Here is a 16,751-nt window from a genome sequence, read left to right as displayed (position 1 = left end):
ATCTGTCCATTAAAGCACCATATTAACTCCTGCTGACAAGGTCTGGAGGGCTTGGAATTCCTTGTTCTTTTTTCATTCTGATCAACCTCTTTGGCTTGTTGGCCAGAGGACTAGTTAACAGAAAACAATGGGTTTGTATATAACTTGTCAGAGATCTGGGGTTATCACATATATGTAAGCAGAAGTGAAGAATATTGCTAGCACAACTGTGTTTACCATTACCTACTTTTTAGATATAGCAGGTTTTACTGCAGTCAGGGTAAAATAACTTTTCTTAAAGATACAGCAACGTTTTCTACTGTGATCTGAATCTACAACCCTTTTCTTTATATGTGAAACCCATTCACTGCTTATCCCCAAATCTATTTTAATAAAATAATGAGCTAATCATCCTCTAAAGCACTGCCCACCATTGTTGCTACAGTAAGTACATTTTTTTCTACCACTTTAATTTACTACCATTTATTTATTTTTGCTGAGTAGTACAGTAGATGTAAACTGAGACCATATCAGTATGTGTGTATTCAGCTTACAAAACATACACTGTATGCACAAAAAGACATAAGATAAGACATAAGACCACATTGCTCTGAGATTAGGTGAAGAACTAATTCATAATTGTATCCATAATTCATTGCATCCTTTTGAAAACTTCACCAAGTGACTTCCTTTGCTCTGTCCATTGGCAACACATTTTTGAGGGAACATTATGAATAATTGTTAACCTCTTAGCCTGTCTGATTTTACATAGACATCTTTGTCCTCAGACAAAAGTTCAGTCTTTTAACTAAGGAATGAGACGCTATCTGATGACTTTTTACAGCAGAAAAGGCTTTTAACAACGGCTGTGTGTCTGAAGCTCTGAAAAGAACCTACTGCTCTCATTGTCTTGAGAAAGTGGAAATCTGGATACATAAACGCTGAATGAATTTGACAAATGAGAGACGCATCTCCTACATGCCATGCACTTCTGTGGCCCTTTCATATCTTGCTTTAGCTTTGCAGCCAGAAAAAAAAATGTTGATCATCAAGCATTCTACTGTACACCTTATGTACAAACTGCAAGCTCCTGGTTAATATAGCTGTGAAGGCTACTAGTGTGTTGGGAAATAGAAACTGAAAGCTTACTTTCCACAGGTGTTTGTGTAAATCAGTGAGAAACGAAAAGATGTGCCTCCAGACAGTATCTGAGCAGTGAATTTTCATTAAATGTTCTTACAGAAGCTATGTATGCTGGATATACAGAAGAAGAATTCCTCTCTCCCCACTCAGTGTTTAATACACTGGAGAGTGCAGCTCTCCAGTCTTCCACCCTGTTCTTTACAATCTTCCTTAGTGGCTGCCATAACCTTTGGTACCTGTGAGTGCCTGTTATTAATGTCTGTTGTGCTGTGTTATTGTTCCCATGAGAGTGCTGTAAATGGTCAGTGAAGTTCCGCTGTGTGAAGTGATACTGCTTTGTAAAGTGACATGTATGACTTATGGGAATAGTGCTGTGAAAGTCTACCCCCTCTCTCCCCTTAATGTTCATCTCTTCACCTCTCCATCCAGAATCGTTTGATCATCTATCAGTTGAATCAGTACATGCCAAGTCCTGCCCTTGCCATCAGGTGTTTTCCTTATAGTGCTGTAACAGGTCTTTATATGTCTTTATTCTTATAGCCCAGAGGCATTCACTGGTTGTTCTGGACAGGATATTCTGGTTGTTTTCCTATATGAGTCTTTGACATGGAAATTGAGACATTAATAGGATTAATAGATCTAAATTAGGGATAGGCAGTCCTGGTCCTGGAGGGCTGGTGTGTCTGCAGGTTTTCCAGGTCTTTTCAAAGCAGCAGCATCCTGAGAGCTAGAAGAGGCTATTAAACTGGTCCCACTAAGCCAAGAATGAGTTGATTTACAGTAGCTTGTTAAGAGAATGGACTGCTTTAGACATGGTGACTTCTAGATTGCATATCTTTTACAGTGGTACAGCTATGGCTTTCTAGGGTCAGAAATGAGTGTCACTGCTGCAGGTTTTTATTGTACCTGACAGCCTGAGGCACATAACTCTCTGCCAAGGTCTTGTGTTAACTCTCTAACACAAGGCCAAGGTTGTAAACTAATCTCCTGTTGTCTTAAACTATCATTTTCACTGTTGCTCAATCAATTCCATTAGGTAACGTAGCAGTTTTGAATCAATGTAGCTTGCACAGGTCCTTTGTGCAAATAAAGAGGAAAATAAAGTGAATATTTCAGTAATGTGTATCTTCATTTGTATATAAAACTCAGTACTCAGGGCTAGTGAAATGTTGTTCAGGAGGCCCTGTAAAATTAAGAACAGATCTATCCATATATCGTGTCCCAACCAGTGGGGACTCACATGCTCTTTAGTCCTCTTACACCTGTAGAAATCCTCTCTGACCTACTGAGTCACTGTCACTCTGGTATAGACTTTTTTAAACCTGTCGCTTACTTTTTCCAAAACTGAAGAACCACAAACAGAAAATTTCATTTTAATCATGAAAAAGATGACGTGGATGTAAAAATGTATGACCGAACATGACACTGAATGGGGTCGATATTCACAATGTCCACTAATATGCACAAGGTATCTAAATTATACACATGCTGTTCAGTTGGTTCTGTGGTTCTCTGTGCTGTTTTTATTTTCTTTCTTCCATTTCTCTGAGGTTCTTTACATTCTTTCTGAAGTGGCTGCTATATATGTTGGTATCTGATATTTGTCTTCTGATCTCTCTGGAGATATTGAGACTTTTTACTGTAAAATACTACAAGCACTTGAGCATGCCTAAAACTGTAAGCAATCAAACCTGTTAATCAAACAGTGGTGGCTTTGGAGGATTGAAGCAAATCTATCTAGTTTTTCTTTAAGTATGCCCATGTTGCTTCAAGCTCAGGTGAAACAGAAACCAAATATGATCGTAGCCTGTGAGGTTTAGCAGGGGTGCAATTATTGAAACATGATCTAAATAACGTTTCAGAGGATACCAAATAAATTTGACTCTCATGTTCGAATTTCATGAGATAGGAAGTCTTGTATGATGCTGCATTGGTGATGGTGCTGTGGAGGGAAAAGGGTGTTAGCATGATGATTGCTGGGAAATCATGATCTAAAGGCCTCCGAACCAGGTGATTGGTGAGAACTGTAGTTTATCTTCCCCCTTTTGTCAAGGATTCCAGTGATCATTCCTTCAGCTTTGCTAGAGCACGACCCTGCCTCTCTGCTCTTTGTGTGCTTTGTGTAGCTTGTGCGTGCTTGCTTTCAATGAGCAGATCCTGGGGAGGCACAATGCGCCCATTATAGTAGTCAGATGTGCAAACACAGAGCAAAAGAAAAGCAATGCAGACACAAAAGACTGCTACAGTGTGTGAGTTCCTACTTTTATCCCTCTGTTCCAGCAGTTTAGATAGGCAACTCATCTGATGAGACTTCGTGAAAGGTTTTTATAGATTCACTGTTCAAAACAGCAATATCAAAAGAATGTCACTCGTTTAAATCGAATCTCACATTTTTAATTAGAGACTGCTTGCATATTAGGCATTATGAAATCTTTCTGTTCAAAATGAGAGTGAATATACAGACAGATGGGATGTGAAATGGTGAGCATGTTCAACACCCAGGCTCTGTAGGAGTCACTTTGTCTTCTGTATGATTTCTTATTATGACCCAGGTGATTGGTATATTCGTGATAGCATTAAGCAGGTGAACCATGGTTCTTGGAAAGGTACATATGGCATTTCTGAAGCAGAAGGACATGACTTACATTTAACACCTTTTTAAAAAAAATCATGCATGACCTACTGGAAAAAATGAATTGTCTTACGCGCATATTCTATTTAAGAGCTTCAGCGAACCAGGAAAAAACGAGGTGTCCTATAACCATGCTATATTTAAGAGCTCTGACGAACCAAGAAAATATATTGCCGTGTAGTAGCAGTCTGTTTCCCTTAATGACAAACTGGACAACCTGTGTGTCCTTTAGTCCTTCTCCTTCTCCCTTCCTACACCCCGCCCCCTCTCTATTTTCCTCAGTCAATTGCACACCTGCTCCTGGTAAGTCAGTCCCAGCTGCAGTGTAAAGTTCACAGGCTAATTAGAAAGCTCCTCCTAGCCTGAGTTATCTGGCCCTTCTGTCAACCAGCCCAATGGACTTCAGCCCCTGCTGCGACACTACGCCAGCACCCTGCCCTGCCCTGCCTCACTCAGTCTTCACACAGACCTGCCATCTCACAGCACCGCGACAGGTAGGACCCTTCAATTCTACTGGTAGCTGCTGGCTTTCTGAGGGTCCTGTTCTGACATTTCAGAGGGATGTGGACGTTGGGAGGGGGGGAAATCATCAAGAATTAATACAGTACAAAAAACCTTGACCTTCTCAGTAGCTAGGTCATTTTAGCCTTAAGAATAAACTAGTGTAATTAAAAATGGGATCATGTTTTACTGTGACATAATGTATTTTACCATTGATGTAGTGGCTGAACATAGATCTCCTTACTGGAGGACTCTGTGTAATGTCATTTACCTGGAAGCAGAGTGATGTTAGATGGCATCTACACTCAGTGTCCTTATCATCCATTCCTAGGGGCTGGGGCAGTGGATGGATATTGTTTTTATTGTACAGAAGGAAAAGACTGAAGATGGTTGCACTAATGTCTTTTGTGAGAAGCTGAACTAGATTGTAGCTTAACATTGTCACTCAGTAAGAATAAATGGAAACCGCTGTTTGTGTTTATATCCAAGCAGTGGTTCTGTGTACTGATTGATAAATGTAGTTTGTTTCCATAATTCCACATGAAAAGCTCTTGGCCAAGTTTTTTCATTAGTCTTCTGTGTGCACTCTGGACTGCTAATGGGTATCTGTGCTTCTTTGAAACAGCAAAAGAAAATAGCATAAGATCCAAAGCATTGCAAACTTGAAAGTGAAAGCTTTCTTAATTAATTTCTTAATGAAAGCTTTATTAATTGAAATATTATGTGCCCCGCTTTTCCCAAGCCCAGAATATTTAAGGGTATTCTTCAATATTAATTTTTGTCTCACTGACAAGCTCTGTCCCACAGAACTAAACTGTGGGAATATTTTTTTTTATATTCATGACTCCTACCAATAAGACTTAAAACTTATCTTTTAAGGTGTGAAGGAGTGATCCCAGTATAAACATTTTCGGACAAATTTAGTAACACTGTAAATGTGATGCAGAGCTGTCACCTGGGATTACTGGGTCTTCTGATTGTCTGGTGTACGGTGGCCTTCAGGGCTATCCTCACTAACACAGGACGAAGTGAGGATAGTACTCGAGGACTGGCTGCTGGCTGTGATTGTGGTTTTTCAGCTTCCCCAGTGCTGAAAACAGGTGGAGTAAAATAGGAATTATCTGGTTCTCCATGGATATTCATCATCCATTTTCTAACAGCTTTATCCAGTGCAGGGTAATGGAGGAACCAGAGCTTACCCCCCAAGCAATGAGTGCAAGGCAGGAAATGACCTGGATGGGACGTGAGTCCATTTCAGGGTGCACAGAGGCACAGACACTGACACACACTCACACCAGGGCCATTGGTTTTACAGAAGCCAATTAACTTGCTAGTACATCTTTGGCTTGTGGGAGGATACTGGAGTTCAAGGAGGAAACCCACATGAACTCATGGAGAACATACAAAATCTAGGCAGATATCCTCCCAGGAATTAAAACCAGGCAACATGGTGCCGCCCTCTCAATAGATATTTTTATATTAAAAAAGTCCATTATTTTCTAAAAACAAAACTTAACATCAGCAAGTATTACTTTACAGAGTGTACACACTCAGTTTGAATTGCACATTGCTACATTGCTTAAGACTCTTTACATTCTGTGGAGAACCTGCGGTCTCTGCAGACATGGTCATCCAGTCACCTACTAGTCAGAAACATTTCTCTCTTGACATGTTGCAAGCTCCAAAGTTCCTTGCATGGAGGGTTGGAGGTGATTGGAGGAGCAGCATGACTCTCGCTGACATCACATGCAAGTTTGTCAAAAGCCAAGATGTTTCTGGCCAACTACTCACTGCCCTTGTCAAGCAGTGCTCTGCCAATTGTGTGCCACCACATGGGGAAACCCAGTCAAAGTTATCTGGTGACATGACCTAGGCTCAAACATCTGCGTCACAACCATCAGCTGAGCGTGTTTACTGGTTTGGTCACTCAGGAATCTTCAGCAATGTCAACTCTAAGGACTACATAATGTTCAACGTTGAAAAAAAGGGCCCAGACTAACAAAGTAAGCTGAGTGTGCACTTTTTCAAAATGACTGGAATAAGCAGCACTGCCATGTAGTTAAGCTGATTCTCTGGAATCCAGCAGGAGGAGCCCTGGGACTCTGGGATAAAGAGGTTCTTGAGCGTGTGAGTTACTGAGCAACCAGACAAAATAAACTTTGTTTATAGATAGATACCCCAGCCTGGGAATGTTAAGACTAATATACAGTAGCATTATCAGAGTGTGTCAAGAATCCAGCCTCTGCTGCACACACTGTGAACTAGAGAAGGACAATTCTAGCTGTGTTAGTAGTGATTGGAAAGGCAGAGCTTATGCACACTGTACACTCCTGCAGGTGACTGTCTAGTCATAAAGGCCACTGTGTCAGGACTCATACAGTGGCACTTTCATTGGAAGTGCACGCAGATAGATCTCTATTGTTGAAATGATTCGGCCACACTTATAGACCTGCATACAGGCCATATGAAACTGCAACAGCTAAAGCACTGGATTTCACACATTAGGGAGACCCCGAGGGGTCCTCTGGCTTTTGTCACAGCCCACATCACTGTCTCTTTTATACAAAAATGTTGTTTTAGATTTTTGACAAGCTTAAAACATCTAATACTTCTAGTGAGTGACATGAAAACATTTCAAATCTACTACTCCTGGAGCTAGAGCAGTTTTAAATAATCTATTTTGTCGAGACCTTGCCAAGATGTGCAAAATCTTCAACTGTTAATTAGATCATTTATGTACCAATTAAGGGCTTTCTTTGGATCAAAAATAACATGATCTCAGGTTCCTCTAGTAATTGATTTTAATAATAATAATTCCTTAAACTTATACTGCGCTTTACAGCACTTTACAGGTAATGGGGACTCCCTTACATCGCCATCTAATCCTAATAACCATGGCCAGCAGGTTTCCAATAACAACTCTAATGGTCTGGATAATGTGGAGCTCCCATGCATGCTAGGTGGCACAATAGACACCAGTTATTTGATGACTGAGTGTGATGAAAACCAGGGTTAATTAGGTAGTGTGTCAAAACTAAATAGCAGCACCGTCTTCCAGCTCCACTGTGCTCGCCACTTCCATCAACCATTAACTTACTGTCCTCTCCAGCTATCTCTACAGTAAATTCCTTTCTTGTCAACAACTCCAACTACCCCAACAACTCCTCTCACTCCAACTACTAACCCAGGGTACAGACACTTACTTAAACACAATGTCCCTCCCACTTGTTTGGGTCCAAACAATCACAAATTTGCTTGATTCGATTTGAACGTGGAGCAAGCAGAGCTCTGCTACACCAGCAACACAAGCTGGTGTACATAATCCTGATAAGGATTTTACCAGTTAGACAAAACGTAACATTGGATGTGGATATTTTTATCGATTATGTGCCTCCCTTTTTTTCTGCTGACACTAAATCATGTGATGACAATGTGGGACCTGGCATTCAGGTGAGTCTTTATTTCTCTGGGCTCCATGACACTAGCTACTGGTCGTCACATTCTGATTCTGAGTAAACCTCTGTCTCTGTCTGTTTTTCTCTCTGGATGAATGTCTGCAAGACTTGGGCGTGAACTGGTAACATCCTGGTTTCTAATTGGAACAAAGTCCATGGACTCCCTGTGTCAACATGTGGCATCATTTTCTGGCCATCTGTTGCCATAACACCAATGATAACTTTCCCTAATACGCCCTGTACCAATTACAGTGATTTATTTAGAACTGTCTATGATGTAATGTTCTACATTTAGTAACACAACACACACCTGGAGATTCAGAATATGAGAAATGCTTTTTTCATGATCAAATCACAATGCAATTTACCAACCCAGCTTACACGGAATGGAGCCATAATGACAGGATAAGATAAGGAACAACTATCTAGATTTTCGTCAGTGCAGTTTTGGCAGCTCTGAAGATTTTTAAGATTACCCAGGTGAAATAAATGTTATTGTACCATAGAAAGCAATACAGAATAACCCCTATTGAGATGTATAGACACCTGTTAACTTGTCCATACAGAGCTGTCAGCCTATGGGATTTTAAAATAACATTAACTTTCAATTGCAAAAATGAATAATTATAATAATAATAATAATAATTGCTTACACTTATATAGCACTTTTTCTGGACACTCCACTCAAAGCGCTTTACAGGTAATGGGGACTCCCCTCCGCCACCACCAATGTGCAGCATCCACCTGGATGATGCGACGGCAGCCATAGTGCGCCAGAACGCTCACCACACATCAGCTATCAGTGGGGAGGAGAGCAGAGTAATGAAGCCAATTCACAGAGGGGAATTGTTAGGAGGCCATGATTGATAACAGCCGATGGGGAAATTTGGCCAGGATGCCGGGGTTACACCCCTACACTTTTCAAGAAACACCCTGGGATTTTTAATGACCACAGAGAGTCAGGACCTCGGTTTTACGTCTCATCCGAAGGACGGCGCCTGTTTACAGTATAGTGTCCCCGTCACTACACTGGGGCATTAGGACCCACATGAGCCGCAGGGTGAGCGCCCCCTGCTGGCCCCCCTAACGCCTCTTCCAGCAGCAACCTTAGTTTTTCCCAGGAGGTCTCCCATCCAGGTACTGACCAGGCTCACACCTGCTTAGCTTCAGTGGGTTGCCAGTTGTGAGTTGCAGGGTGATATGGCTGCTGGCATACACTGCTGACAATGACAGTGAAATAATGTTAACAACATAGGTTATTGTGAAAAATAATACATGTAAACATTCATGCTCATGTAAATGAGACAATGGGGAACAAAGCGAACACCAGGAATGTTATATTGACACAGTGTGTCCAGTATTTGTGCCAATGGTGGTCTGCCGAATCAGGGCACAGCTTTCTGAAGCTGTTCAGTGCCCATTAACCACACAGTCCTATTTGTCCACAAACAAAATTGTATTGCCACTATGCTGCAGTTTTCATATAGAGCTGTTTGAATAGGCCAAGGAATTTTGATAGCTTTCTGCAGATGGAATCTGGAATAGCCCAGTACATGCTGGAATAGCCCAGTACATGCTCATAGAGAGGGGTGGCATAGTGGCTCAGTGAGTGGCATTGCTGATTCAGAGCCCTGGGGCAGTTGTGTTCAATTATGGACCTGGGGTTGCTACCTGTGTAGAGTTTGTATTTTCTCATTGTGTTCGCTTGGATTTCCTTCATGTGCTCCGGATTCCTCCAACAGTCCAAAAACATCCTGGTAGTTTAATTGGCTTCTGAGAAAAGTGGCCTTGAATTGAGTGTGTGCCCCCTGATGCCCTTTTGGGTGTATCCTGCCTGGTGCCCATTGCTTGCTGGGGTAGACCGCTGCTCCCTCACATCCCTGAATTGGATGAAGCAGTTAGAAAATGGATGGATGGATGCTAATAGAACAGATATGATAAACTAGAGGACTGCAGGATACTCAGCTTCTGCTGTTGATGATCTGAACCATCAGCTGTCTTCTAGATAAGGCGGACAGGGAAAATATAAGATCTTAAAGAAGTATATACTGTGGGAAAATATAAAGTTTTAAAGTCAAATTGGCTTAATTGATACTATATCTCTTTTGGGAACCAATGCACTCTTATTTTATTGTCAAGTCTTAAATCATAATTGTTAATTAATTGCATTGTCTTGCTGTAAATCTGCTGTCACTCATTCTATTTAATTAAGAATTATTTCAGTTATTTTAAGATATATTTAGGATTAGCTGGAAAATATAACCATTTTGTCTAGATCTAAAAAAACATTTTATACCAACAGAACATTGAATCAATTGGATCTTTAAAATGACCATCTTAAAAGACTTAAAGACTTAAGACTTAAAAGACTGATTTGTTTTGGTCATATTAATCTCATCGACTGCTGAAGACAGAACTCTACAGTTGGTTAAAGCAGCACTCAACAAAGCACTTCAGTTTAGAGTTATTCATCATTATTAACATTTGAAATCTTTTGTCTGGATAAGTTTCCCACGTTATTCAATGTTTGTTTTTGCCTTTCGTGGGATTTGGAATTTGAGAAATGGGTGGGTGTCCACTTTTCTTTTGCAAAGTGGAATATCTTTGTACAGGGCAGACAGATGTTCCCTTTTTAAAAAAGTGTACCATAGTACTTTTGTATGGTAACTGCACGCAGTTTGACACATTTTCTCATTAGTTTGTTTTTCTTTAACAATGTTTCAGTATGGCTCTCCAATGTGTACTGAGATTTCATTCTTTTAACATTGCACTGTATGGAGTCGTCACAGTGGCACAGTGGTGATTAATTGTTGGCTTGCAGCGCTGGGGCCCTGGGTTCAATTCTGGACCTGAGGTGCTAGCTGTGTGGAGTTTGTAGGTTCACACAACCCAAACACATTCTTGTTGGTTAATTGGGTATGGGGAAAATTGGCCCTAGTGAGTGTGCCTCCCAGTGTACTGACCCATTCAGGGTGTATCCTACCTTGTGCCCATTGCTTGCCAGCATAGGCTTTGGCTCCCCACTACCCTGAACTGGATGAAGTGGTAAGAAGATGGATGGATCATAGTGTATGCATGCCATTATTTCTGAGTATCATACCAAACGTTCTTTTATGAAATCTCTTCATTGCAACTGTTTCTCTGTGGCAGGATAGTAAGCAGAGGCTGATGCAGAATCCTAAATGGCTCTGATGTTCTCTAGGGGTGGCTGCCTCTCTGTGCTTTCTTTTGGTTTTCTCTGGTCCGTGTCTGTGTGAGTGATGATCCCTTTATCTCTCCTCCCAGGAACACACAGCGAAGAATCAAGAGAGGTCCCGAAGCAGAGCCAAGCCTGCCACTGCAGGGATGGTAAGGGTGTTCAGTCTCTCACGTGGCCAGCACTACGACTCAGTAACATGCATTTTAGATCATAATACATGAATTTGGCATCTGCATTTGTATTTTTCTTGTTATAGTATACCTGGGTGTGTTGACTGGTGTTCCATCCAGGGTGTAGTCTTCGAACACTGTGTTGAAGAATAGACTCTGGGTTCATGCTCCCCTTACTGGGGAAAAAGTGTTTCTTAGGTGATGAGAAGGATGGATAATATTCTGTAGAATCTAAAGTTTCATTCAGCCAGTTACTTTGAAGAAATTAAGCAAAACTATAAGGAAAGTATTTGTAACTCATTGATGTTCATTCAAAATGTATTGTCAATTGTATTGTTAAGCGCCTTGGGGCAACCTTGATGTGAAAGGTGCTATACTGTATAAAAATAAATTGAATTGAATTGTATATAGTGTTAAAATATGACTGAAGAACAACACCTATACTGAAGTTGCACGTCCCCATTTGTCAAAACATTCCACACGTTCAAGAACTGAATCAGGTCCTTAATGTGTTTGAGAAGTGAAAATTTGACAAAAAAAACAGCAAATATGAATGCAAATTAAAACAATTAAAACAAAGCAAATTAATGAAAGCAATAAGATATCAAACAGCAATTAAGAAAACAGTGTTTGGGATTGTGAAATGGGTTGAAAACTTCTTGCACTTTCAAACATGAACACTGTGCTTTGAGAGCATTGAGTGAACCTCCTTAATCTTTTAAAAATCAGTGTGGATAAATACTTAAGAGTACTTTTTCTCCTCCTGTTCACCTGCGCACATGGTTAAGCTGTACAAATAATATTTCTTAAGACTCATTCCTTCTGTATGTACTGTATATCTCTCTATACAGTCTATAGTTTCTGTCTACATGCACACTCAGTCTCTGGACTCTTTTCCTTGAATATATTTCTTCTACCACAATGAAATCACTGTCTCATAATGTCTCTGGCCTCCTACTTTTGATGCCTGATGTCTCTCTCCCTCACCTGTGCCTTATCATTTGTTTCAGGATGTTAGTGTACTAGAGATTCCGGCTGAACTCTCTGCCCAGCTGCGGACTGCTGAGAGTGAGTGTGGGAGCCTGTCTGTGTCAGTCTGTTTGTGACGCTGGTGTGTCTTTGTATTTGAGAAAGTCCATTTCACTGTAACTGAAGCTTGGCACTGTGGTTATCTTGTAGTTCCAGGGAAAAAGGGTTAGGTTTGTATCCGTTCCAATTTTCTGAAATGTCCAGAGGTTCGTTGTGGTAGAGCTCTAGATTTTGACAGTACAGGATGGAACATGCATTGCTTAGCTTCTGATTAAACTAGTTGGTCCCTTAACTAAGGTACTTGTTATAACATGGAAAGTATAGCTGGAAAGCTGTAATTGTTCATGAAAAAGTCTCTAGTGGTACCATTGACCAGAAGTACCCATTGACAGAAGAGTCTATAATCAGCATATAGTGATTAAGCATTAAGGACTGGATTAGAATCAATTGCTGAGACCCCATGTTGAGAAGGCCCACACCAAGCCCACCCAGAATTGGCTCAGAATGATTCAGATCCCTCAGCTGATTATGGTTTTATCAGTGTGCTCATTGTATTGAGTGCGTTTTTGATAGTGATGATCATGAAGTTTTTTTCTGCCTAGACAATTTCATGGATATTTGTGGCTCTGTCATTTGTTTGTACAGAGTTTAGTAATCTGACAGAAAAATAGTAGGCCCACCGTTTTTAAAAAGAAGTCAGTTTCATATTTAACCTCTCTTTGCTGCCCCTTAGCTCAGTCATCTACTGTTTATAGGATAGCTATGCTGGCAACATTAAAAGTTTTTAGCCATGGATCAGAAACCAGCTGTGCTATTTTAGTTAAAAGCCTTGGTGTTCTTTTTGATTTAAGGGATGCCCTTTTGGCTTTTGAGCCAGCAAAACTGTAATTGTGCTATAGTGAGATGGCAGTTATTGTAGTGAGTAACTTACATTTGTTTCCTAAGAACATAATATTTAAATCGCATGTTCGAGTCTAAGTGTTGTAGGGCGTATTTGTATTAGAAAACACTGTTTGACGACTCTTAGTGACTAGTTTACAGGTCAAGAGTGTCACAGGCAGAGATAAAATGGGTTGTGGGAGTCTGGAGCAATTTGCTCAGCTAAGCTGTTGAAGCTGATATCCTGGCTTCTTACATGGCTGTTGAGATCCTCAGGTCAGTTAGATACTATATCCCAAATAGGCTATATGGACTGAATGGCCTCCTGATTTATAATGTTTTTTATGTTCTTAAAAGACAATTTTATATAATTAAAATTTTCACACACAAAGAACATTTTGCTAGCACTAAAGTAACTCATCTATGTAGACTGTGTTATGTGCAATATTATGGAACTATCTGGTTATAAGCTTTCAGGTAGCTGGCAGCTTTTGCTGTAAGGCAAATTCCAGTTTGCAGCCCTTCAAGTTCAATGGAATGCTGTAAGACAGCCTATCAGAGTCCCAGCAGACGCAGCTCATGTGGGATGTAGCCAGTTGTGCAGGACCACCTCAGGGACCTTATTTATGATCGTAACCCTGGACAATAGCCCTGTCCAGTGAAGCAGTGAAACTGGCCATGCTGCTGTGTGCCGGCTGTACTGATGTCTCTGTTTGGTCTGTGCCACAGGGCGGCAACGTGGCTTGGAGGGCAGGGTGACTGAAGTAGCGCCCCCACAGGTCAAAGCCGAGCACAGCCTGTCCTTGCCCCATGACATCAACAGCCACCCCTTTTCCAAATACGCCAGTTCCCATCTCAAGGTAAAGCCCACACCTGTGCTGTCCCACGGTCACAATTTGTCTTTCTCATGCTATCACTTTCTCTCTCCATGACATTCCTGGTGTACCTCTCTTCCCCACAGCCACTGTCTCCGTCATCATCTCCTTGTCTTCTGTTCTCCCTCTCTTCCACTTTTATCCCTTTCTCTTCTTCTCTCTCCCTCACTCAGGATGGGTGGCTACAGTCCCAGGACTACCCTCTTCAGAGTCCCCTGACCCCTCTGGACCCAGAAGATGCCCGCAGTGCACTGGAAATCTATAAACTGGTCAGTGTGACACAACTTCTTGAAGACCTGGGCAAAGATAACAGCTGAATTAGGTCATCCACTACAGCACATTACTGAAGACTGGATCAAATTGGTCTTCTGCTCTTCAATCTCAAATATTTAAAACTGACTGTGTATTTAGAACCAATTTTTAATTTTTATTCTACCTGCAGTAATTTCTGTATCTTTTTTGGTTACTATTAAGCAAGATAGTGATCTCTGCATCATTATGTTGTTGTTTTCTGTTAATGTTTTGATGTTCATTTTTACTATTGAATAGAAATTGATTTGGATAAAGGTGCAAACTAAATTAATAGAAACACAAGTACATTTGGTCTAATCAATTACATAACATAATATAAGTATTTAGGCAAACCTGTTTGTTTGATTGAGAATTATTGAAGTTTGAGAAAACTAAAATATTGGGTTAAATAACAGCCTCAACAGCAGTCTTTTCTTTAGTAATGATTTTGATTTCAGAATGACAGTGGAAACTGTTTTAATCCATTCTCTTTCCTAAATCAGCCACGTAATTAAGCATATTTAAAGGAACAACTGGTTCCAGTCTAACTTTGAAACTAGTTCCTCTGAGCTGTTAAACTGCAAAAATGTTTCTTAAAATCTATTGCAAGATTTGCATCTTTGACTGTTTGCTGTTTCTCTCAGAAAGCAGAGAGCAAATTGTAACGTTCTCTGTTTTTATCTTCTCTTCCTGCCTCCGGCTCCTCATAGATCCTGCGGTTTGTGGGGGCTGCAGACCTGCGGGACTGGCGGGAGATGATCTTGGGGAACTACATCGTTAAGCGTGGTCTGGATCGCCCCCCCCTGCGGGACGAGATCCTCTGCCAGCTGGTACACCAGAGCTGGAGCCAGGCGGACGATGAGAGGAGGCTGCGGGCTTGGCTGCTCCTGGCCACCTCCCTGGGCACCTTCATGCCCTCACCAGCCCTGGACAAACCCCTGCTCAAGTAGGCATCACCCACTGCTGATGTTCTCTGTGCCTGACAGGTGCCATCAGGTCTGGTCAAGAGCACACTTGCAGAACATCATTCTGATCGGGAAGCTGGGCACAGCTGCTATTACAGTCATTATGGTTAAATGCATGCTGGCAGGTGTTTATATCATTACTGTGGAACTTTCAAGAGGTTCACACTTCCAATGGTGAGAACCGCTCAGGTGCTAGGTTGAAATGGGTACTGTGCTTCATGCCCATCTGTGCACCATGTATGAACAAACCCACTCCTCAAGCGCAACAGGGTTCTCTGCTTTCATTCCCCTTCTGATATCGGTTGCACAATTGAGCTAATCCATTGGAAAACCCAGTAGATTTAGTTGCAAACTGAAAAGCAGGGGGGCGAAACCTGAAGGATTCTGACTTTTGAGAACAGGACTTGTCCTGTGATGCACATAAATGGTTCTCCTAGATTTATAATTTCCAGTTCGTTTTTTAATGGAGCTGCTATTGCAGCCGGTGTGGTTTAATGCATGCTGTCAGGTGTTTATTTTATTAATGTGGACCTTGTAAGATAAGATATGGAGTTGCGACAAGGATCATGAAAACTGTTTGATATGCCTGGAGCTGCTAAGTTACATTTCTTAGCAAGGCGGAGGAATTGTAAATAATTTCTTAGCAGCTTGCAGACAGCTCTGGAGGGGCGGAGGACGGGGGGATTGGTGGAGAGGGTTTGATGCTGCTGCCGTGACCTGTGTGGGGTGGTGGCATTGCCCGCAGGTACGTGTCGGACCAGGCCCCGGGGGAGTACCGCTCAGTCTGCCAGCACAAGGTCCTGACCGGCCTGCAGCACCCGGCCCCTGCCTGCAGAGAGCAGCCGCCCACGCAGCTGGAGTGGACAACTAATCACAGGAAAGGAAAGATGGTGCTTGAGGTTCACACTTACAATGGTGAGAGGCGCTCAGGTGCTGGATTGAGTCTGCTGAAGGAGTGGGCTTTAGAAATGGGTACTGTGCTTTATTATGGTAAAAACAGTGTAAAGTGCAGTGAACTACAGTTAGAGTATTGAGCACTACAGTATGTATGGCAGTGTGAGGCAGTGAACAGACTGTGAGAAACCATGACCACACCAAGTGAATGGATGGTATTAATATACATTTGGTTACTCCTCATTTAGGACATTGAGGATTTCATTAACCGTCACCTTGACAAATTCCACAGAACGTGTTCAAGTGTCGCATGTCATTACATGGTAAAAACTATAAGAAAGCTGGAAATACCATAAACCTGCCAAAGTATTATGCAGAATTCTTACACATGAACTCTGATGATCAACAGACACTTAGCTATGTAAAAAAGGGCTGAGCAAGAGACCTGGTACGGAGTTTCCAAGTTAATCTGTTTATAGCAAAATTGTTTAGCTCAGAGTACTTGTGTGCTTCCAGTGGTTGCAAATGGTAACTGCATGTCAGCATGAGGGTACTGGCCATCCTGTACACCACATCATTCTTGTCCCTCTCCTCTATAGAAGAGTCGCTGACAGCAGAAGTGGAGTCCTGGACCACAGGAGAGCAGCTGTGCTCCTGGGTCCTCCACTTCAGGTAAGCCTGATCAACCTTGTCAGCTTCTTTTGTCAACCTTCTTAACTCAGAGTCTCTGGTTTTAATC

General features: G+C 41.6%; 1 protein-coding gene across 2 annotated transcripts in view; it reads left to right on the top strand.

Moving 5' to 3' along the window:
• Positions 1 to 16,751, top strand: part of myo15b (myosin XVB) — a 72,615-nt gene that overhangs the window by 26,671 nt on the left and 29,193 nt on the right. For both annotated transcript variants that reach the window (XM_088599486.1, XM_088599487.1), the window contains 7 exons: positions 10,996 to 11,058; positions 12,090 to 12,147; positions 13,717 to 13,847; positions 14,036 to 14,131; positions 14,864 to 15,099; positions 15,864 to 16,033; positions 16,612 to 16,684. In XM_088599486.1, the coding sequence (XP_088455612.1) occupies positions 10,996 to 11,058; positions 12,090 to 12,147; positions 13,717 to 13,847; positions 14,036 to 14,131; positions 14,864 to 15,099; positions 15,864 to 16,033; positions 16,612 to 16,684 (827 nt within the window). The remainder of the gene's footprint in view (positions 1 to 10,995; positions 11,059 to 12,089; positions 12,148 to 13,716; positions 13,848 to 14,035; positions 14,132 to 14,863; positions 15,100 to 15,863; positions 16,034 to 16,611; positions 16,685 to 16,751) is intronic.

The sequence above is a fragment of the Lepisosteus platostomus genome, chromosome 11 (assembly GCF_059453375.1).
Source record: "Lepisosteus platostomus isolate fLepPlt1 chromosome 11, fLepPlt1.hap1, whole genome shotgun sequence".
In the NCBI taxonomy this organism is placed as follows: Eukaryota; Metazoa; Chordata; class Actinopteri; order Semionotiformes; family Lepisosteidae; genus Lepisosteus; species Lepisosteus platostomus.
This window is presented reverse-complemented; position numbering and strand designations above follow the sequence as displayed.